The 23,095-nt window shown below is 28.8% G+C and overlaps 4 protein-coding genes across 10 annotated transcripts; 1 reads left to right on the top strand and 3 right to left on the bottom strand.

Annotated features, from left to right (window-relative positions):
- Positions 1-3,189: 3,189 nt before the first annotated feature.
- LOC124496021 (phosphoserine aminotransferase) lies at positions 3,190-5,448 on the bottom strand. The gene is made up of 4 exons (XM_047059478.2): positions 4,837-5,448; positions 4,618-4,687; positions 4,308-4,539; positions 3,190-4,077 (listed from the first exon to the last, which is right to left on the bottom strand). The coding sequence occupies exons 1-4, from the start codon at positions 4,970-4,972 to the stop codon at positions 3,382-3,384; spliced, it is 1,134 nt and encodes a 377-aa protein (XP_046915434.1). The 5' UTR covers positions 4,973-5,448; the 3' UTR covers positions 3,190-3,381.
- A 1,056-nt stretch (positions 5,449-6,504) lies between these two features.
- LOC124496022 (uncharacterized) lies at positions 6,505-8,104 on the top strand. Of its 2 annotated transcripts, XM_075733436.1 has the most exons (4): positions 6,505-6,646; positions 7,042-7,075; positions 7,155-7,326; positions 7,418-8,104. In XM_075733436.1, exons 2-4 carry the CDS (start codon positions 7,060-7,062, stop codon positions 7,995-7,997), a joined length of 768 nt encoding a protein of 255 aa, XP_075589551.1. In that variant the 5' UTR covers positions 6,505-6,646; positions 7,042-7,059; the 3' UTR covers positions 7,998-8,104. The 2 variants fall into 2 exon arrangements, with proteins under 2 accessions (XP_075589551.1, XP_046915435.2); XM_047059479.2 differs by lacking the exon at positions 6,505-6,646 and having other exon boundaries at positions 6,940-7,075.
- On the bottom strand, positions 7,768-8,966 carry LOC124496023 (dual specificity protein phosphatase 21-like). Of its 2 annotated transcripts, none has more exons than XM_075733435.1 (3): positions 8,426-8,966; positions 8,112-8,357; positions 7,768-8,014 (listed from the first exon to the last, which is right to left on the bottom strand). In XM_075733435.1, exons 1-3 carry the CDS (start codon positions 8,964-8,966, stop codon positions 7,992-7,994), a joined length of 810 nt encoding a protein of 269 aa, XP_075589550.1. In that variant the 3' UTR covers positions 7,768-7,991. The 2 variants fall into 2 exon arrangements, with proteins under 2 accessions (XP_075589550.1, XP_046915436.1); XM_047059480.2 differs by having other exon boundaries at positions 8,438-8,966.
- A 258-nt stretch (positions 8,967-9,224) lies between these two features.
- Positions 9,225-22,130, bottom strand: LOC124496020 (uncharacterized). 5 transcript variants are annotated; one of them, XM_075733429.1, is made up of 7 exons: positions 19,859-22,125; positions 16,463-16,804; positions 14,364-16,382; positions 11,457-12,077; positions 11,158-11,383; positions 10,796-11,088; positions 9,225-10,692 (listed from the first exon to the last, which is right to left on the bottom strand). In XM_075733429.1, exons 1-7 carry the CDS (start codon positions 20,016-20,018, stop codon positions 10,217-10,219), a joined length of 4,137 nt encoding a protein of 1,378 aa, XP_075589544.1. In that variant the 5' UTR covers positions 20,019-22,125; the 3' UTR covers positions 9,225-10,216. The 5 variants fall into 5 exon arrangements, with proteins under 5 accessions (XP_075589544.1, XP_075589546.1, XP_075589545.1 ...); XM_075733431.1 differs by having other exon boundaries at positions 11,457-11,909; XM_075733430.1 differs by having other exon boundaries at positions 16,472-16,804.
- Positions 22,131-23,095: the final 965 nt, after the last annotated feature.

Raw genomic sequence — 23,095 nt, 5'->3', positions numbered from 1 at the left:
GTGTGTGTGTGGGCGATATAATAAACCCAAGGATTGATGAAATTAAAGATGAAACAAGTGAATATTATCGACAAAAAAAAAAATATGAAACAATTTCTGTGTACAAGTTTTTCATCTAACCATTTGTGTGTGCGTGTGCGTTTGATTCTGTATTCCATCTTTATGTTAATTTGTAAAGATGAAAGGAAACAATTCCTAGAATTGCATGTAATTATAATGGAGCAAAAAAAAAAAAAATAAAATCATTTTCAAATGCCTAGTATAGTGTGTGTGTGTGTGTGTGTGTGTGTCTGTGGGTGGAGATGTGTATGTGTGTCACTAGCAACGATGTAGATATATATTTTGATCATAATGATTATCATTCATCATGGTATTTATTATGAAAAAAAAATACATCAAAAATAACCAAGAATCTAATTCCAGCACTAGTCCAATTTTCATTATTCAAGTGTACACAATTGTATACACTTCAAAACACATCTGAATAGGTAAAAGATGGTCAAAAAAAAAAAAATCCAATGTGATTGAGAAACAAACTTAATGAACTTCATTAAACACACACACACACACACACGCCTGTAAGTTTTTTTTTTGAGCAACAAATCATTATCATTCTATTTATGATGATGACAAATATTACTAACAAAAAAAATGAAAATAAATTGGAAAAAAATTGAAATGAAAACATCTCTTGAAAATACTAAAGTAATCATTGAACCAACCAATTCATATATGATTGAAATGAATCCAATTGAAATATAGAAATGTATATATAAAGTGAGAGAGAGAGAATGACAGATGTGTAATGCAATTTTTTTTTTTTTTTTCATTTTGATTGCAATATAACGATGCAGCAATTGATAATGATAATAACAATGATGACAATGACAATTGATATATGTTTAAATTTTCATTTTAATTTAATTCAATTCAATTCATTTCATTTCAATTTTTTTTTTGTTGTTGTTATGTCACACAAATGAACAATATTTAAATTTATACAAATTGTAGCGGAATTAGATTCCGATTCAAATTCTTTACCATTTAGACATCATCATAATATTAACGAGCATTGATCAATGTATCGTATAGAAAAACTGCCACGTTTAAATTATTGATTTTTTCATTGAAAAAAATTTTTTTTCTACCATTTGATTGATATGAAATACAATAATTTACAATAAGTTTTTTTTCCATATTTGAATGAAAAATTTATAAAAATAACAAATTACAGGTTATTCCAAAACTTTTTGACAGTAAACACATGTGATTATTATTCAACAAACAAAATCCATTTGAATAAGATTGTTTAATTTGAATATTTTCACTTGTCTGTGTACTGTGTACGTGTGTGTGTGAGAGAGAGATTCTTTCCTGAGAAAATTGATTTACAATTTTTTTTTCAGAATTTTTACTATATGGAATTAAGATTCAATGGTTTTTCAATTCAACAGTTTTTTAATGATTAACGTTTAGTTTGATGTGTCGGTGTATATGAAAAAAAAAATTGGAAAAAAATATTCTTCGGTTCTTATTATCACCATAAACATCATCATGATTATTATTTGAAGTGTCTAAATCTTGAATGATGATGATGATGATGATGGTAGAAAAAAAATGACAGAAAAAAGTTCACATTGATTGACAGAATTCCAATGAAAAAAAATGCCGTAAAATTTTTTTTCCCTTTTTTTGAATCATAATCATGTGATATGTTACGAAATCAAGTACCAAATTATGAGAACAGAAGGACTCAAAATACAATAACAACAACAACAACAACAACAACCACATACAACAGAAATGACAATGGAAATAAAAATTCAAGTGATTAATTCAAATTGCTCGATCGGAAATACAATCTCAATAATAGACAGTAAATACAGGAAGATTAAAAACACTGGAACATGGGATTCAAAATTCAAATTAAATTTTTTTTTGTCATCATTATCCCGTTTTTTTTTGTCATCATTATCGCAATAAATTAATCAGGAATTATAATTAAAATTTGAACATCGATTCAACGAAATTAAAAACAAACAAACATTGAAAAATCATCATGAACAATAATGAATAGGAAGAAACAAGAAGAATTTTTTTGGTTAAAACATCCAACCATCTCTACATAGATTAACTGGAAATTTTTTTTTTTTTTACTATCCTTTTCATCCATTCTTTGGCTTTTAGATAGACAACAACAACAACAACATCAACAACAACAACAGCAAAAATAAATCCGCTCAATAGCGTTAATGGACGCGCGTATTGTATAGCATGTTGGTTGCGATAGATAAAAAAAAAACACAAACACAAACATACAAAACCAGTAATAGTGAAGAAGAAAATATATGGGACAGTTATAACTCATTATTCATGGTTATGTATATTGAAAAAATGAATAATAGATCCAACAACGAGAAAAAAAAGAGTGAAGAAAAAAAAACTCAGAACCAAATTCCATTTGGAAGAAAAAAGAACGTTCACATGTGTCAACGGAAGTTTGTTGTTGATGATGATAATGATGACAATGGTATTCTTCTTGTCAGCTGATGTTGTTGTTGTTGTTGACGATCAACATAGTGAAATGGAGTTCCATTTTGGTTTGAGAGAGAAATAAAAAAAAATAAATATAAAAAATATGACAACAACAACAACAACAACAACACAAATCAACAAATGAATAGTGGTTGGTTGAACAACGAAAAAAAAAAAATTACTGGATAAATAAATTTCAACAAACAACATCATCAATAATAACAACAACAACAACAACAACAAACACATCACATCACATCACATCATCACTATTATACATTTAAAGTTGTTTATTTTCAACACAATACATTCAATTCATATATATATGAAAAGCAAAATACATATATTCATCCATAACATAGTCATAGTGGATTGATGAATGATATTTCGCTTCAATCCAAATTGACTATTGTAATTTGTATGCATCTATGAAGTTGATAATGATGACGAAGAAAAATATAAATCGTTTAAGAAGCTTACTTACTTATATAGACAATATATATACTTGAATTGAATTCAGTTTAATTGACAGCAATAATTATCGTTCATTTTTTTTTTTTTTTTTTTTTTGATGGTGATGGCAATGGAATTTTCATATTTAATTTTTTTTCTTCCATTTTGTAAATGACAATTTTGATAATGTAGACTATTTCGTTTTGTTTGGCACATTTCTTTTTATTGAAATATAAAAATAGAAATGGAACAGAAATAAAATTTGAATATTTCATTCAATAAAAACGTGAAAAAAAAATTTCCATTTTTGGTTTTTTTTTTAAATCAGAATATATATATGCAATGTATAGGAACAGAAATTCATTCAGAATAAATGTGGTTTTTTTTCACTTACTATTTCCGATTCAATTCCATGAATTCAATCATAAAATCGGAAATAAATTTAGCATCTTCAACTGGCATTGCATTGAACATTGATACACGTATGCCACCAACCAAACGATGTCCTTTGACACCAATTATTTTACGTTCTTTACATTCCTGTATGAATTGTTTTTCCAATTGTTCATCACCTTTTTGGCCACCGATACGAAATACTGCATTCATACGGCTACGACAATTTGGATTAACACCATTGTAATAGAAACCATTTGATTGATCAACAGTATCATAGATTAATCTTGCTCGTTGATCTGAACGATCGCCCATTACTTCAAGGCCACCTTGATCTTTAATCCATTGTAAATAAATTCTAGTCATATATATTGGATAACATGGTGGTGTATTATAAAGAGAATTCATTTTGTTCAATATTGTATAATCCAAAATTGTTGGACAAATGGACATAGGTTTACCAAGTAGATCATCACGAACAATAACGATGGCTAGACCAGCAATACCGGCATTTTTTTGTGTACCAGCAATAATAACACCATAATTAGAAACATCAATAGGTCTTGAAAGAAAATTCGATGTCATATCAATAGCAACGGGCATTGTATCACTGAATGGTTTAACTTGATATTGATATTCAACGCCAGCGATTGTTTCATTGTCAGTATAGAATAAATATTTGCCATCAGGATCTATCTACATTGTTTACATAAATATATGTATTTGATGCCGAATCCAAATAAAAAAACCGTTGTACAAATCATCGTTGTTTCCATTTTTATCATGGAAGGAAAATATTCCAATGTTAAGAAAAACGGTGCACGGAAAAAAAATATGAAAGAAATGAAAGAAAAAAAATAATCAATAACATTCGACAACAAAAAAAAAAAAAAAATTTCTAAACAAATAGAAATATACTAGAATACCTTCCAAGTATCCACATCAGGTATGGAAGTAAATTTATCAAGTTTTGGTGTTACACGACAAACATGACAATATTTTTCAGCTTCTTTAGCTGCTTTTTCGGACCATGTACCAGTGATTGCATAATTAACTTTACAACCTTTATATTCTGGACAAAGATTCAATGGTATCGATGCAAACTGTGCGGTACCGCCACCATGTACGAATAATACTCGATAATTATCGGGAATGGTCCTTAATTAATCGATAATTTCAAATCAATATTAATGAAAATATTAAACTAAAAAAAAAATCAATTTTATTATATATTACATTATTTCACGAAGCAATTTTTCTGCCGTACGTATAATGTTGTCAAATTCCGGTGAACGATGGCTCATTTCTATGCAAAATGATATATACAAAGTAAAATTAATAAATATGCATGGATATGTGTGTGTGTGTGTCTGTGATCAGAACGGATGTGGCCATAATTTCCGCCATCATACACACACAAACACACGGGAAAAAAATGTATATAAAAAACAATACCCATAACACTGATTCCAGTATTTTCATAATAAATTAATTCTTCTTGTGCTTTACGTAAAACATCATATGGAACACGAGCTGGTCCAGCATTACAATTGATCACATGGTTGGAAATTTTTTTCATTTTTTCAGCCATATTTTGATATTTTTTTCAAACAAATTGAATGAAACGTGAATGTTGAAAAACTTTTTAATCGAATTTTTTTTTTGTTACTTTCTTTATTTTTGATGATGTGTACAATGTTGAAGAGCAACGTGAATGAACAACAACAACAACAACAAAAAAAATGACGACAAAAGTTTTTTTTTTTTTTGACGACGACGATCGTGATTTTCGAATATTTATAACAGAGAAGATATTAGAAAAATGTTAGTTATATTCAATGTTCATGTTGAACACTTTTTACTGTTTAATCTCAAAAAAAAATCGTCATCAAATATTGATGATAAATGATAAACAGTGGAGAAACGTAAGAAAAAGAAAAAAAAAATTTCGGCTCACTCACATGCCATGGCATTATGCTTTGTTTGTTTCAAGCCGTCATATTTGTTTGTATGTGTGTACAGTGTGTACATTGTACACTGTACAAGCACTGTTTTGTCTTCATATATGATGATCATCATCATCATAATCATGATGTCCATGTTCAACAAGTATATGGTGTATATTATAATAACCAGTTTTGTTCATTTGTATACAGTTTCTTGTCATCATCATCATCATCATCATCATCGATATATTATGATGATGATGATGATGAGATAGATATGACCCGAAAAAAAAGAAAAATAACAACAACAAGTCGTCGTACTTTACCACTTGGTCACAATTTTATTTTTGACAGGCTTATCACATAAGAATCGTATCATCATATCATGTACGTTGAACTATTTGGAATTAACAATAAGAGATTGAAAAACGAAAAAGAAATTATACACAATTTTGCTGTTTTTTTTCCATTATCTAATCTAATTTAAATGTATTTTGTGTATGAAATCATTACTTTTTGATGTGTTTTTTGGGCACAAACACACACACACACACACACACGCCCACGAATAGAATATAGGATAGGATGGATCCGTAAATGTTTGAACATTTATCGCTAACATAAAGTTTTTTTTTTGCATATTTGAAAATTCCGAGGGCAACAACTTTTTTTTTTTGGTCAAATAAAAGTTTATTTGTAAATGGGAATATTCTGTTTTTTTTCTGAATCAACCAGTAATGGTAATGATCAAAGTTAAAATAGATATAAACAGTTGGAACATTTTTTTTCCTCCATGAGAATTTTGTATTCATATGAATTTCAAAAATTTACTTGTTCGTTATCATTTAGATTTGATGACAAAAATCATCAAAAGAAGAAAAAAAAATATATCGATGATCATACTATTGATGATTAAGCGTTGAATGATCATAATCTGGTGAATTGTTTTGTTTTTTGTAGACAGAAATGAAATTTTTTTTTTCTTGTAAAATCCAACAATCAATCAACATAATCAACACATCACATAATCATTATAATCGAATATATATGATCATTAAAATTACATTTGATGATCATCAGGAGATTGATTGATCATAATCATCATCATCATCATCATCATCATCATAAATGTATTGAAAGAATGAAATCAAATTTTTTGTTTTATCATCATATGAAAAATATTTGCACATGTTTATGAATCAAAAACAATATTTTGTTTCATTCATGCTTGCAAAAAAAAAAAAAAATTTTTTGAATTCCATCATTGAACGAATTGAATTTTCAATGACAACCAATGAACCATATCTTTGAAGCCAATGGTAAGTTTTTTATCATTACATCAACGTATGATTATAAATGATGATGATTAATTATTGATGAAACAAAAGGGAGTGAATTGATGAGGGTAGATTTGATGATGTCATCGAAATTAACAAAAAAAAAAAGGAGAAAAGAATATAATTAATGTCAGTAGCACACAGAATAATTAATTCTCTTAATTACGATGCATATGAAATCATTAATTGTCATTGAAATGATTTATTAATCGTTTTTTTTTTTGTTAGTGAAGAAAAAAAAATGATTAAAATCAATTAAATCAGAAAGACAAGAAAAACATTTGCATATCTAAAAAAAAAAATTCTTGTTTTTCTCATTTTCTTTTCTTTCGTACTCGTGCGATTGATGTGTGTGAATCTTTCATGAAATTCATCAGCAACCAAGCTAAAAAAACATGGAACCATTTACAGGTGTGTGTGTGTTTTCTTTTCATTAATCTTAAGAATATTCTGGATAAATTGATTTTAAATTTGATTATTGATTATTCAGTATGGATTCTGGCCATAACATTATTATTGACCATAATGAATAATGTTCCAACTAATGGTGATTGTCCATCACCATTAAAAATCGATCGAGAATGTGCATCACAATTTCTTTATTTTGGCAAACGAGATTCAATATTGACATTCGATGATGGACTTTATATTCAAAATTGTGAGTAAGTATAATTAAACTTTTTTTTGTTGTTGTTGTTTTTACTAGTTGATTGTAATTGAAAAAAAAACATATATAATTCATTGATAAAAAAGGGCCTTTGAAGATGGAATGATTTGTTTGAGTGATTATATTGATGAATGTTTACATGGTACAGCACGTATGGCAGCTGATGCATTATATGGTACCATTATCAAACAATACAATAAAAGATGTATGAATGAAACTATGGGGAAAAAATTTATTGAACATTCACAATGTTTACGTGATCATAGTAAAATGGAAAAATTTCATCAATGTGGTGATTATTATTTCCATAGAATACATCAAATACAACAAATACCAGATCGTGATTATCATATATTGGCTGCTTGTTGTTCAATGGCTTATTTTCATTCATGTGTTGATGAAAATAATCGTAAACTATGCAATGATTATGATGATAATGGTCAATTTTGGTCGAAAACATTTGATGAAATATCCGGTGATGTTGGCCTTTTTTGTTATGGTCATGAAACCAAAGACAATTGTACAAAGAATTTTCCTCAAGATATTTGGCAAAAATATCTTCAACAACCAATTGTTGAATTAGATTCACAAACATTACGTCGACGATGGAAATATATTTCAATAGTCATGTCCAATATTGATGTTGCTGCTAAATATGAATTATAATTCTACTTTATCGCCATCTATTGGTTGAAAGAATTATTTTTTTTATTAATAAAATATATGATGTTTTTTTTAAAAGAAAAAATAAAAATAAAAAATCATATCATATGTTAATACCGGTTTGTTTACGTATTTCAAGTTTATATAATTCTGGATGATCATTTTCATAAAAACTTGGCATCCTTACTAGGTGATTGTCAAAATAAATTTTAATTATTTTACTTGTACAAAAATCATTCAATTTTTCTTCAAATGCCATCAATTGTCCAATGAATGCAATATTTGGTCGTATAAATGGTCGTATTGTTTTTACCAATTTGAATGCATCTCTTGTGGTCATTTTATGATATTTAATCAGATAAGCTATATGAATGAAAATTGACAATTGATTAGTTTATTATTAATTTTTTTTTTCTTAATATTTTAGCCACAATTTTTGTTACCAATAACCAATGTCGTTGATCGACTTACACCAGCCATACAATGTATAAGTACACTGTTTTCGGAAAATTTCTGTAAAAATTCATAAATCTTATCGGATACATCATCAAAATACATAAGAAGATCACCGGTAATTTCATCATTCACCGGTACACGATATGATTCAATATCAGTTTCTTTTAACAATGGTAAATCATGTGAAGCATTGATTACTAATCGTATGGAATAGAGAAGAAAATTCTCAATTGTCAATGATGCTAGTCCACCAAGATATACTCTTTCGACAATTTTACTGACAATTGAAAATGGTAACATTAATACCAATTTACGTTCAATTGATAATTTTTTATCATTTTTCATTCGTTCCAAACCTTTATTGTCCATTAATCGTGCTTGTGTATTATTAATTTCTTCACCATTATCAGTACGAAACAATCGTTGTGCGGCTATTAATGTGAAAAATTTTTCACTTGATCTAATCATCTTTGTCGATGAAATAGGCGGTGAATGTGGTCCTCTATTCATGATCATTGAAACGTATCGATCGGTATTTTTTTTTTTTTATTTTGTCTGATTATTGATTGATCAAAATGAAAAACGTGGCTTTTAACCTCGCTTACAATCAACGTAAAATTCTTGCTGTTTTTTTTTTGTAACAAATGAATTTAAACAATCAGTTTATTCGAACGAACAAAAAAAACGTAGAAACAATAGACAAGTTTCGAATTTTTTTTTATTATTATTTAATTTTTGTCCAATTTTCCAATTCAATTTACCAACTTTATTGGATTTTTTTTTTTTTTTTTTTTTTGGTTTTAATTTTCTCAATTTGTTGTTGTTGTTGCAATTATCTTTTATTTAACGAATAAAATGAATGAATGGATGGATGAGTGAATGAGGAAAAACGAATGGAAAAAAAATTTCAAATGGTACAACCCGATTAATTGCAAGAGTTAATTGGTTTGACACACACACACAAACATGAAAAAAATCGGGCAAAAAATTTGTTCAAAGAAAACGAAGATAAAAAAATGCCAAATTCAATGAAAATTGAATTCGAATTCAAAAAAAAACACACGCACACACATTGACAATTATTACATAAATCATAACTGTTTACGTTTGTAAAAAAATGATCAATCAAAGAAAAAAAAATCGGAAATAGTAGCAGAATGTGTATTTAAAAAAAAATTACAATGTTTCAAATTTGTTTTTTTTTTTTTGGTGATGTAAATCACAGACAGTAAACAAAAATAAAGTGTACATATATGGATGTGGATTGTAATTACCAGTGGTCAATTCAACAAAAAACTGCTGGGTCCGATTGTTTTTTTTTTTGGATTATTTTCCAACAATGGAAAGAAAATCTGGTTTCGTTTCAAACGAAAATGAATGTCCAATGTTATTATTGGGTAGAATATGCAAAAAAAATTAAATGTTCGATATGCCAAATGAATCAAATTCTTTGAAACAAAATGTGTCTGTATGATGATGATTGATGAATGTATGTGCGTGTTTGTATGGATGGGTGGTGGGTGTGTCTGTGTTCGTGTGCGAGCATAAGAGCTAACTGACTTTGAAAATCACACTTTTTTTTTGAAATGAGACTCATTTTTAAATCCAAAATTGTCATTGATTGATTGATTGATTAAGAATTTTTTGTTTTGTTTTGTTTCCTTACTATTTTATATTATATTTATGTGTTTGAGAATAAAAGTTAGGAAACAAAAAAACAAAAAACAACCTATTGACCTATTTTTAATAATAATTTTTACCTACTACTATTCACTACCATTATTACCTGTCCATGGATATGATTGTGGACATGTTTGACATGTTTTTAATGTACGTATTTCACTACGGAAACGTGCTTTACATGTATGCGGTGATTTACATAATGGTGGCCGATTTCTAATATAATCACAACCGAATGGTGAAAATTTTTTCATATGTGTTAATGGTGTTGGATTACGCATCCATTGTATCATTTGCCAATTTGTGACCAAATAAATATCATCTAATTGTAACATTTCGTCTAAAAATCTAATGAAACCATTCATATTATGTTCAGTTAAGAACCATCTTGAATGGAAATACATTCCAAATGGTGAACGATTTGATGTATAATGGCGAAGAAAATTTCGTTTGACCATTTCATAAACACCATCTTCATCCGATGGATTAAAACAGCCATCAGCCATTGAACAACGGCCACCACGTAGATCTTCCCACATGACCATGCCAACTTCCCAGAATCCTAATTGTCAAAAAAGAATGATTTTTTTTCAAAATATTCAAAAATATTCAAAATAACAAGAGCAAAAATAATAGATTCTAGCAATAATGACAACAATTTTTACCTGGATATGAATTACTTGGACATGGTTCAATCATACAATCATGATTAATAGAATAATCTAATGTATATGGCCAATATGGTGGATCAATATCATAAACGGGTAATGATGAATCATAGGAAAAATTTGCTTGATATAACATTTCAAACATTGTATCACCACCAGTCTGTAAGAATGGTGCTCTCATACCACGAATTTCATTTGTATCAACACCACCGTAAAGATGAAGAATTTCTTTTTGTCCAAGAATTTCATCAAGCCAACGTTCTTTAGAAAATTTTTCACCAAAACTATGGCTAAAATCGATAAGAACAAATGAATTGAATCAAGTTAAATTGACTGAATGATAATGAAATGAAACCTACCTAATTGAATGTGATGCAATTTCATGTCCTTTTGCATATAGGTTTTGTACTTGTGCATAATCAGTCCATTCATGTGAAACATAAAATGTTGCCGATATTGGACAGCCATTTGGATTTGTACGTCCTTGTTCAAATAGACGACGATAAATATGTAGATTCAAATCATTAACCGAATCATCAAAAGTCAGCAAAACTATTTGTGGAATATCTCGTGGTTTAAAACCGCCTAAGAAAAAATATTTTGTTATTGATTATAAGCGATCCATAAATTAAATTCAAAGTAAAAAAAAAAATCAAACCTGGAATATCAAGACCGCCACAACGACAATCTGGTGGTTGACAACGTTCCGGTATACATCGTTTAGCACGATTATAGCTAACATTGGACAATTTTTTATTGTTGACCAATGATGATGATGATGATGATGATGGATTTTTACGTTTTTCATTTTTCAACATTCTATGATTGTTGTTGTTGTTGTTGTTTGTATGTTGTTTTTTATTATTATTATTATTATTAGGATAAATAATGATTGGTTGTTTTTTATTTGTTATTATCTTATTGGTAGGATTAGGAACATCATATAATTGCCAGCTATTTGATAAATGATGATTTTGACCAGATGAAAATTGATTCGATTGTTGTTGTAATGAATCAGGTGGTTTTGTTGTTAACTGAAATGCAGCTGATTTATTGTTATAGTTGTTGTTGTTGTTGATTTTGTTTTTTGCATTACTCTGCAATGGACCTACTATGGTTACAAATGGAATCGGATTAGGTATAAATGGTTGTTGTGGTTGTTGTTGTTGTTGTCTTGATGTTAGTGGTGGTAATGATAAAAATTGATTCGATAAACGTAATGGATTTATTGGTCGATTATTATTATTATTCGATGTCAGATCCACAATACGTATGTTGGCTATATATACGTAAGTTTTTTTTTTGTTTTTTTTCATTTATATTTATTTAAAATTTTTTTTTTCGAAATTGTATATTCAAATATATTGTGGTTGTTTAATAATTTAGTAGCAAATATATCATCGTGAATCAATATATATATAGAAATATAATAATAAAGAAAGAAAGAAAGATTATATATTGGTTAGTAAAATTTTAGTATTAATTTATATATAAGTAGAAATCAATTCAATACTGTGATTGTGTCTGTGTGTGTGTGTGTGTATATGGCTCCTGGTTTTTTTTCTGGTCTGTTTCTGGAATCACCAAGAAGAGAGGTATATTAATTTGAAAAAAAATTAGAATGAAAAAAGGGTAAGCAACTGTGTGTGTGTGCATGTGGGTAGCTGGGTGTGTGTGTGTGTGTGTGTGTGTGTGCGAGTACGGTGCGTGCTTTTGATTTGTTTAATCATTTAGTTTGCCATTATATGCCCGGAAGAGGAAGACGGATGGATGAAGGGAACGTAAAGGAAGAAAAAAACTGAGTATAGGAAGATATATGTAAACATTTGGTGTAAAGCACCTTTATTTATCTTCATTAAAATCTATATATTGAAAAAAAATAAAATAAATTGGGACAGAAAAAAAAATACGAAAGAAGAAATAAAGAGAGAGAGAGAGAGATGGATAGAGACAGGAAATTACGATTTACATTATGAAATATGAAATTTTATTATATCATTTTAATTTTCTCTACAATCATAAACATTGATTGATTATAATTTGATTTGATGAGAATTCAGAATTGAATGATGGTACAATGATGGTTCATGATGACTGTGAATGTTTTTTAATAATGTATGAATAACCAAAACCAATTTGAAAATGAAAAGTTGATACTTAAGCTCACATTTATAATATAATAAATTTAACCCTAAAAATTTTCATATTTTGGTACGAATGTTAAAATTCGTTGCGGTGTTGGTGGCCGAACCACTGGAATCAATGATTTCGATGATGATGATGATATGGATTGTGATGAAACATCAAATGTTCGCCATTCTTTATCCGGTACATTTATTTGAAAACGTTTTCGGCCTTGATTTGAGCCGAAAAAAAATCTTGCCACTGGTCTTGATGGATCATTATCTAATTTTTTCTTACCATCCGTTTTTGGTTTTAATTTTGATGTACGATCTTTTGATTTGTTGTTGGATTTATTTGATTTCTTTAAATTAACTTTATTATGATTTCGTGAACCAATTTCGGATGTTTTTTTATTTCCGCTTGTATGACCATTGGCTATTGTGGATGAATTATTTCCGTTTGTTATATTTTTCGATTCATTCAATCGTATCGTTGATGCTGTTGTATTGCCTATTGATTTGATAGTTTGTCTATTATTATTACTCTGACTATTATTACCAACATTTTTATCTAAACTATTAGTATCATTACTCATTAATGATGATGATGATGAAACATGTTTAGAATTTTCAATTAAAATAGTATTATTTTGTTTTCGAATCTTTGATTCTTGTCGTTTTATTTTGGTAGTAGTTATTTTGTTTGGTTGATTTTGTAATGAAATTTTTTTCAATATTTTTCTAATTTTTGTCGTACTATTATTTATAACCGGTAATTTTGACTCTGTTCTTGTTGTTGTTGTTGTTGTTGGTTTCACAATTGGGTTAAAAATTTTAGATTTTCTACTCTTCTTTTCTCCATTGTTAGCGGCCAATAATGTTGGCTGTTTTTTTGTGGATTCCACAGATTGTGTCGTCAAAGGAGTTATTGTTGTTGTAGTTGTTGTTGTTGTTGTTGCTGTTGTAGTGGTCAAAATTTTCTGCCCATAACCAACTGGACGATATTTAATGGATAAAATTTGAAACAATATAAACACATCGAATGGTGACAAATGATGATGATGATGATGCACATGCATAGAAATGAAATATTTGAATATCACTAAATGGGCAATATTATACACTTCTTTTGATCGGATATTTATGTAATTTTTCTGATATTCTACACACTCATATTTTCAAGTGTTTATATGTGTGTGTGTGTGTGTGTGTTTGCATATATGCGACCAATAAGAAATATATTTTTCATGGATTCAAGATCACAAGATCTCAAAGTGTTGTAAGCCATTCAGAAAATAATAGAAACAACGAAAAAAAATAGCAGGAACTTATGCTATTCAACTGTATATATTAAAGTTGCATGTTCAAAGGTGTGTACGTGTGTGTGTGTGGGTGTGTGTGTGTGTAGAAAAATTCAAATGTAAAAAAAAATTAAAGCTTACCTGAATTATTTAACGTTGATGATGGTAGTCTATGATGAACGAATGTATTGATATTTTTATCATCATTAAATATTCTTGTTGTTAATTTATTTGGTGATTGTGATGCAATATTTCTTGCTATTGGAATATTGTTGTTTAAAAAATGATTATTATTATTACTATTGTTTATAAATTGATGATGATTAGATGGCAATTGTCGCCGTCTTGTTGCATCCAAATGATGATGATGATTATTATCATCAGCATCATCATCATAGCGAACAATAATTTCTCTATTATTATTATTATTATTATTCAATGATTGATTATTACTATTTTCATCATTCGACCGGTTATTGAAGTTGTTATTATCATCATCATGATCACTTGCACCGATATCATCAACATCTTCATCTTCATCTTCATTTTCTAAATCTTCATATTCAATATCGGTATTCGATGATGGGAGTGGTGGTGGTGGCGGTGGTGGTTGATGCTGTAATGATGAACTAATTGGACGATTTATTGGCAATATTGCATGACGGAAACCAGCATCGAATGCATTGTTTAAATTTTGATTATTGTTTCGATTATTATTTCTTCTATTACCATGGGCGGTTGTTGTTGTTGTTGTCGTTGTTGTTGTTGTTATTGTTGATGGTGTTACTGGTCTTGGATTGACCGGTTTAAATCTTACACCACCACCACCACCACCACCACCACTATTTATATTATTGGAAACATCTTTGACCTTATTTTTTGGCAATAATAAATCATCATCCATATGAAGGCGATGGCTTGAATTTTTATTTCGTACAATTTCTGGTGTATTGTAGACAAAATTTCTGCCAACAACATAATCATCGTCATCATCATCATCGTTTATACGTTCATTAGCATCTTCACTTTCATCTCGTAGAACGGGTTTTCGTTCGAAACGTTGTCGATTTTCAAATTTAGGTATGGTTCGTCGAATTGAACTAATATGTTTTGGGCCAATAGTTGTCGGCGGATTCAAAGTGGTTGGATTCGATTGACCACGATTAACCGGTTCATAACGGAAAGATTTCCATGGATCATTATTGTTCCAAAAATCGGCTACACTTCTAAATGTTGGTGCCGGTGTTGTTGTTGTAGTTGTTGTTGAAGTCGTCGAAATTGTTGTGGTAATTTGTGGAATAACTTTTTTACGAATAACTTTCCGGCGTACAGAAGTTCCAAGATGTCTAGGTCGTGATTCTATTTGTGTTGCGGTTTGTATTGCAGTTGTTGGTGGTGGTGTTGTCTGTTGAAACCAAATTGGTTGTGATCGTGTTGTTGTTGTTGTAGTCGTCGTTTGTGGTGTAGTTGTTGTTATTGGATTTTGTTGTTGAAATGAAACAATTCGATAACTATCACGATCATTTTTCGCTGGTTTACGTCGATAATCACCGAGATCATTATCTGGTACATGACGATTAGCACCACCATCAGTAACAAGAAAATCTTCCTGTTCACCATTATCACCGAAACGTAAAGCCTTTCGTGGCAACATTGTTGGTGTTCTAGTTGTCTGTGTGTTTATAGCTGGTGTAGTGCTTCGCCAGCCTTGATTTCCACGTTGATTAATCGAAATAATGGGTTGTGATGATGTTGATGTTGTCGTCGTCGTCGTCGTCGTTGGTCGACGTTGATCAAAATTTACGTTCTGAAACCATGGTTGATCATCATTACTGGTTGTGGTTCGTTTATTGTTTTCCGTTTCATCGTCCAGTGATCGATGTGATTCTAAACGATTTTGATTATTTGCAACAGGTCGTCGTGGAATATCAAAATCATGATGAAATTCTTCATGATGAATATCATGATAATCATTATCATCATTTAAATATGCTAATAGATCAGTATTTGGACGACCAAGCCAATAACTATCATCAGCTTCATTAGACAATACTGGCTGTCGACGATTACTCAATGATTGATCAATTTTATTATTATTGTCATCAACATCACCTGTACCAGCATTATTGCGTAAACGAAGATGTCTACCAACAAAATCACCTTTTTTTGTATGTGAAAAAAAGAGAAATTTTTTTTTTCATTTGAGAAAAATCATTTCAAAATAATAACAAATGGCAAACCTCTATCACCATTGGCAAGATTACAATGTACGTTGTATGGCCAATCACATGTTTTCAATATAGTACTAAATACTAATCCATCATCGCATGATTTTAGTCTCGATTTTCCATGATCACAAAGATGATATTTTGAGCAATTTTTTTCATCCGGATAATAACCAAATTTTTCTGGACAATCAAAATCATCAAATTCTTCATCAATTTCATCGCTATATTTATTGTTGTTATTATTATTTATATTAAAATAATCAATTGAATCATTGTCATCGATAAATTTTGAACGTTCCGTTATCGTTGATGGCTGTGGCTGTCGACGGCAATCAATCAATGTTCCAATTGAACCTGTTGATGATTGAAAAAAAATTGAATTTATTATAATTGAATATTAGAAAAATGATGTAAATGATTTTTTTTTTTGATGATCAAAATTTCGAAATTTGATGGAAAAAAATTGCCTGACATCTTGCTTCAAAAAAAAAAAAAATTATTCCGATACAAATTGTTTTCTTTGATTGCAAAAGAACAACAACAACAAAACATTCACTGATTATCGGGTCAAATTATTGTTCATTTGTTGTTTTTGTTGTTGTTGTTGTTGAAGAAAATCTGATTACATAATGATAATTGGGAACAATGATGTAAAACAAAGAAAATAATCATGAAACGATTGATTGAATCCACAGAACCATCATCATCATTATTGGATGGTGATAGAAAACTACAATGATGAAAATGACAAGCGAAATTAAAAGCCAATTCTCGAACAAACATCATCATCACATTAAAAAGTAAAAATATTGAAATGAAATGAAAAAACAATTTTCTATCGTTAAACGAGTTTATTATTACATCACATATTGCTCATAATAATACAATAATACATCTTTGCTTAAATTTTTTTTTATTTTTATTGAAAAATTTTTATCTATTCTTTACCACATTATGGAATGAAATATGACATTCAGAAAAATAAATTCGTTTCGATTATTATCATTATCATCATTATTATTGTTGTTGTTGCCATATGGCCAATAATGGTCATTCGTTTCTAAATTTTGAAACATTAATTTTTTCTGTCTGTCTATTTGTTTGTTTGTTTGTTTGATTATCTTAATGTTTGTAAGAATAGAATGATTAAATCTCAATCATGATGATCATATTTGGCACATGTTTCGAAATTAATACAATGAAAGATCATCAGGCCAAGATTATGAATATATGAAAATTTAAAATTATAAGATAATTATTATGAATCAAAAAAAAGAAAAAAAAAACGATTGAATAATTTGAATCCTGAATATGCTGTGGTTATGGAAAATTTACATTCGAGATGAAGATCAATTTAAATTCATACGATTGTGATTGTGAAAAGGTGGATATCATTTCACATCAAATGATGAACTGGATATTCATCCGGATTGGCCAGAATGTAAACAATTTGTGGACAGCAGCTACCATTACAGAAATTGTTCTGCTTTCTGTAATTTCGAAACGTGTGACCATCTTTTTTATCGATTAAAAAAAATTTTTTTTTTCTTGTTATGAATAATGAATTCTATTTTGAAAATTTTCTGAACAAAAAAAAAAGATCGCCTTTTTTTCTGGGTCTTGGCAATGAATGAATGAATGAAAAAAAAAACAAACGACAATGGTGATGGGATGTTTAAAGACAAACACAATCCTGTAATCTATGCGTTTCATCATCCACTATTCACCATCTGTAACATAAAACACAACGAAATGACAATGAAAAAAAAAAGACAAACGAAATAATCCAAAATCGGCCATACCAATCAAAAATACCACTGGCATATATTCTTAAAATGTAGACAATAATACCATAATACTTTTTCAGTGACAATGAACTTTCATTTTTTTTTTCATTTTTTTTATGGTTCCATTCAACAACATTATTTGAATTTTTTTTTCATTCATTCAATTTTTTTTTCAATGAAGAGAACCATTATTATTATCACCATAAAAGCCATGATTTAGTCATGATATTTATTTATTGAAATTTGTTGTTGTTGTTGTTGTTGTTGTTGTTTGTTGTTGTTGGAAAAAAAGTAAAAGTTTGTTTTTTTTTTCCTTCAAACGATTAGAACACCATATGTTTATATATTAGATGATGATGAAAATGAAAGATGAAGATTCTGAAATCCTAATAATGATGATGATGATGATGATGATGAAATGATATCCTTGATTATGGACAATATGTCGATAGTTATAATTAGTTGTTGTTGAATTTCGTTTTTGCAAATTTTGTGAATAATTAATTCTTGTTTAGCGGATTTTGAATGAAAAAAAAATTTTTTTTTACTTTTACGACCTTGATTATTGGCCATAATCCTATTTGATTGATCCTTTTTACATATATATTTATAGTTATAATCATCTTTTTTTTAAACAGCAAGAATTTGAACAAACAAACGAAAAAAATTTAAACTTTTCTAATTAAATTTTATAATAATTCGTTTTTACTCGATTAAATTTGATGATGATGATTGATTAGCATCTGTTTTGACCTTTTTTTTGTTTGTTTGTTTGCAATAAATGAACAAGTTTGTCACCTTCTATAGAAAAGTTTTTATTTTTCTGTTTAAAAAAATTTTGATTATCAAAACAAAATGAATAATAATGAATGATGATGAAAGTGGAAAAAAAATTCAAAATTTCAAAATGGAAAAAAAGAGGAAAAGTTGACCATAAATTGATTTTATCGTATCTTATATCATGACATAAACATTTTTGATGTGAAGAAAAAAGTGATAGTGAGAAAGATGAAACAAAAAATTCAATTTAAAATAGATTTTATCAATTTTTTTTTCAATCTTCTGGATATATAAATAATAATGTTCAATTTTTCTTTCACACAGTGGAGACCACAATCACAAATTTTATTTCAAATATTTTATCATCAATAAGGAAGCAACAGCTCACTGTGTGTGTGTGTGTGTGTGTTACTTTATGTCTCAATTAATAAAAATTTTAATTAATCCACATTTGTACGAATGTTGTATCCGTAAAACATTTTCATTCGTTTGCATTTGCCGAATGATCTTTTTTTTCCTAATCAAGGTCCTGATTTCTGGATTACAGTATTTAATGAAAATTGGAAAAAAAATATATCCATGTGAAACTAATCAATCATAAAAAAAAGTTGAGAAAAAATGAATGAATCCAAAATTCAGATCAAAAAAAAAAAAAATATGATGATAATCAGAGATACGATTGATTTCATTATTTTTACTGTGTTTGTCAAACTAAATTAGATATATATACCAGTTGTATATAATTTTCTCTTCTTTTTTTTCTATTCACATTCATGGATTGTAATGAAGAATTTTTATTCAGTAAGAAATCCCCCTCTCCCCTCCAAAAAAAAACACTTACTGATCGATATAAGTAGTACGATGAACCAAGAGCTTATTGGCACCATTCTAATATGATGTCTATGATGATGATGATGGTTGTGATGGTGATGATGATTATGATGGCAGCAGTGGTGGTGTTGATGGTGGCGAAAAATCGTTCTAATTTGGACGTCATACATGATGGTGTCTTTTCTCTCTGTGTTTGTGTGTACGTTTCTTTGTTATAATAATAATATTATGGCCCTAATTTTTTTTCCCCGGTGACGGCCAATGTAGTAGAAAAAAAAAATTTTTTTCTCTCTTCTTCAGTTTTTGATCCGATTCAATTCTCATCAATTCATGGATAATTTGATGTGTGTGTGTAGCTAACAAGATGTGATAAGATGATTGCTACGATTATGCTGATTACGATGATGCATCTGCAGATTACTATATTTTCTTTCTTTTGTTTGATTATTTTCAAAAACGGATTTAAATTTTTGTTTTATTTGATGGTCCAAAAGATTTTTCTTGATTTATAATTCCAAGGAATTTTTTTTTGTTTTCGTTTTGGTACGCACAAAAATACAATTCAATGCGATAATGACAAGGTGTAATGGGATGGGTGAGTGGGTGGCTGGTTGGTTGATTGGTTGGTGATGAATTGTAATGAAAATCAAATTAATCTAATCGTTGCCATTATAATCATGAATTGACTGTTGTTGTTGTTGTTGTTATTTCCTCAATTTGCACTTATATATCCGTGTTTTTTTCTATTCTATATATAAATATAAAACCGGACCGACAATATGGAAGGCAAACAGTGTTTATGCACACGATTAAAAAACAAAAAACAAAACAAAACAAAACAAAAAAAAATCCTACAACAGAAACAATGATAAAGATGAGATTGGTCAATAATAACTTTTTCTTTTCATCCAATTTGTTGTTGTTGTTGTTGTTGTTGTTGGTGTTGTTTGGATGTGATTGTGTGATAATTTTAGATGAGATTATTATTATTATTATTATGGCCTATGAAATTGTTGTTACAATAATAATAATAATAATTGCCGACAATCGTAATGTTGACCTAAAGATTATCAAAAAAAAAAAAAAAAATGATGATGATGATGATGATGATGATGATGAATCCTTATATCCTTATAGTAGATTTAATTCATTTCCAGATCATATGTGTTGGTATATGGGAGATTTTGAAGTTTTTCTTTTATCATGAGGAGACACATTCAGAGCACATACACAAATTACAATCACACACACACACACACACACGCGCGTTTGAACAATTGGTGCCACACACACACAGAAACATGAAAATAAAACAAAAAAAAAAAAAAAAAAGACAATTGGTCAAGAAATAGCAGAAATTTTTTTTTTTGTTTTGTTTTGTTGCTTATGACGATGATCCAAAAAAAAAAACAAAACAAAACAAAAATGAATCATAAACTCATTCATATAGGGGAAAAAACACGCTCATCATCATCATCATTGTTTTTTGTTGTTGTTGTTGTTGTGGATCATTCATTTTCATTTTCAAACTTGGAAATTTGTTGAAAACACACCATATTTTTCTTCTTCTTCTTCTTCTTTTTTTCACATTCTACACCGACGCTCATTCATTTGTACGAATAATAATAATAATAATAAAAATGATAACAATAACTGAATGACATGATGGCACGCAATGATCAAATAATTTTGTTGTTGTTGTTGTTGATGTCGATGGCTGATGAAAGTTTTTTTTTCTATATTATTTTAGGTAAAGATGAGATTTTCCAAGTTATGAAGATGATGATGGTCATCACTAATTTAGTGAAAACAACTACAAACGGCAACAAAGACAACGAAAATGATGATGACGATGATGATGGTGATGGTGATGATGAATTCAAACATCACTCCCGAATGAATTGGGAGAAAAAAACAAAGAAATTTTTTTAATCATCATCATCATCATCATCATCATCATTGAATGAACAGACTAAATGAACAGGTTGAAAGAGTTGAATTTAATAGAAAGTGAAAAAAAAAATTTTTTCAGCATTTGGAACATTTCATTCATTCTACATTTATTCTCCATACAAACAAACGCGTATACACACACACACACACACACATACACTGCAAACATCTGTGGACCAAAGAGAATATTATTTCTTTTTTTTTCATAAAGAGAAATGATGATGATGATCCTTTATATCGCACCATATGATGATGGCCAAGATGATTCAAATTGAACAATGAATTTACACACACACACACACAGACATATACGTTGAAACAAACGTACAAAATGGTTTCACGTCTTTGGGATTTTCTTATTTCGTATCTATATGTGTAATATACAAGATGTTAATATTGACTCTCATTTTATTCAGTCAAAATGTAGAGTTTTTTTCTTCTTCTTCTTTTTTTTTCTTGTATTGCACTTCTTGTTCATTCAATTCATCGTTTTAGTTTGTGCTCGTCTTCTCTTCTTCTTTCTATTTTTTTTTCGTTTTGGTTAAATTTCGCTGTTGCTATTGCTACTCTTAACATAAACAACTGTGTGGCTCTTCAAATTCAAAATCCAAATCATCATCATCATCATAATCATTGGATGATTCACTTTCGATTTTTTTTTCTTGTTGTTGAATGGAGAAAAAAAAATTCGAAAGTGAAATCGATTTCTTTTTTTTCTTTTCATTTTCTTTATTGATCCAGGTGGACATTGGCCGCATACACACACACACAAAACAAACATAAACACACGAAGATTAATTTAAATATATATAGAGGATTTCAAACCGATCTTGTAAGATGATGATTGCAAATTTTTTTCCCACCAAATTTGGTATTTTATTTCTGTTGCTTTCCATCATTGTATCAAAGATGATGATGAAGATCTGATCCATAGATTGAAAGAATTGATAGTTGATTGCTTAAAGTTTCAAACGTGAGTAAATTTTATCCATAGCTAAATGATAAACGATATTGAGATGGGGATAATGGTGATTTTCATGATTTCCACTTTTTTTTCTCAATCAATAATGTTGATCTTTTCAATAAATTAGATTGAATTTGAGATAAAAAAAATGATAAATAAAATCGGTAAACCGATATATTTGAATCATGTAATACCAAATTGTGAATGAAATAAAAAATCTACTTGGTTAGTTGACATGTAGATCAAATTGAATGATCAATCAATCAATTTTGATTCATCACTTAATTCACATTCTGCTGATTGTATAAAGCCAATTTATTATTGAAAAAA

This window comes from Dermatophagoides farinae, chromosome 8 (genome assembly GCF_024713945.1).
Source record: "Dermatophagoides farinae isolate YC_2012a chromosome 8, ASM2471394v1, whole genome shotgun sequence".
NCBI lineage: Eukaryota > Metazoa > Arthropoda > Arachnida > Sarcoptiformes > Pyroglyphidae > Dermatophagoides > Dermatophagoides farinae.
This window is presented reverse-complemented; position numbering and strand designations above follow the sequence as displayed.

What these genes read in the sequence shown, in the direction of transcription:
- LOC124496021 (XM_047059478.2), bottom strand. Translation starts at nt 4,972, where the DNA reads ATGGCTGAAAAAATGAAAAAAATTTCCAACCATGTGATCAATTGTAAT. An exon ending in TACTGGAATCAGTGTTATGG is followed by an intron (nt 4,688 to 4,836) that starts GTATTGTTTTTT and finishes CATTTTGCATAG; the next exon opens with AAATGAGCCATCGTTCACCG. An exon ending in AAATTGCTTCGTGAAATAAT is followed by an intron (nt 4,540 to 4,617) that starts GTAATATATAAT and finishes CGATTAATTAAG; the next exon opens with GACCATTCCCGATAATTATC.
- LOC124496022 (XM_075733436.1), top strand. An exon ending in CTTTATATTCAAAATTGTGA is followed by an intron (nt 7,327 to 7,417) that starts GTAAGTATAATT and finishes TTGATAAAAAAG; the next exon opens with GGCCTTTGAAGATGGAATGA.
- LOC124496023 (XM_075733435.1), bottom strand. Translation starts at nt 8,966, where the DNA reads ATGATCATGAATAGAGGACCACATTCACCGCCTATTTCATCGACAAAG. An exon ending in GGTTATTGGTAACAAAAATT is followed by an intron (nt 8,358 to 8,425) that starts GTGGCTAAAATA and finishes TCATTCATATAG; the next exon opens with CTTATCTGATTAAATATCAT. An exon ending in TGAAATACGTAAACAAACCG is followed by an intron (nt 8,015 to 8,111) that starts GTATTAACATAT and finishes TTCAACCAATAG; the next exon opens with ATGGCGATAAAGTAGAATTA.
- LOC124496020 (XM_075733429.1), bottom strand. Translation starts at nt 20,018, where the DNA reads ATGTATGACGTCCAAATTAGAACGATTTTTCGCCACCATCAACACCAC. An exon ending in CGTACTACTTATATCGATCA is followed by an intron (nt 16,805 to 19,858) that starts GTAAGTGTTTTT and finishes AATCATCAACAG; the next exon opens with GTTCAATTGGAACATTGATT. An exon ending in ATCAACGTTAAATAATTCAG is followed by an intron (nt 12,078 to 14,363) that starts GTAAGCTTTAAT and finishes ACGTATATATAG; the next exon opens with CCAACATACGTATTGTGGAT.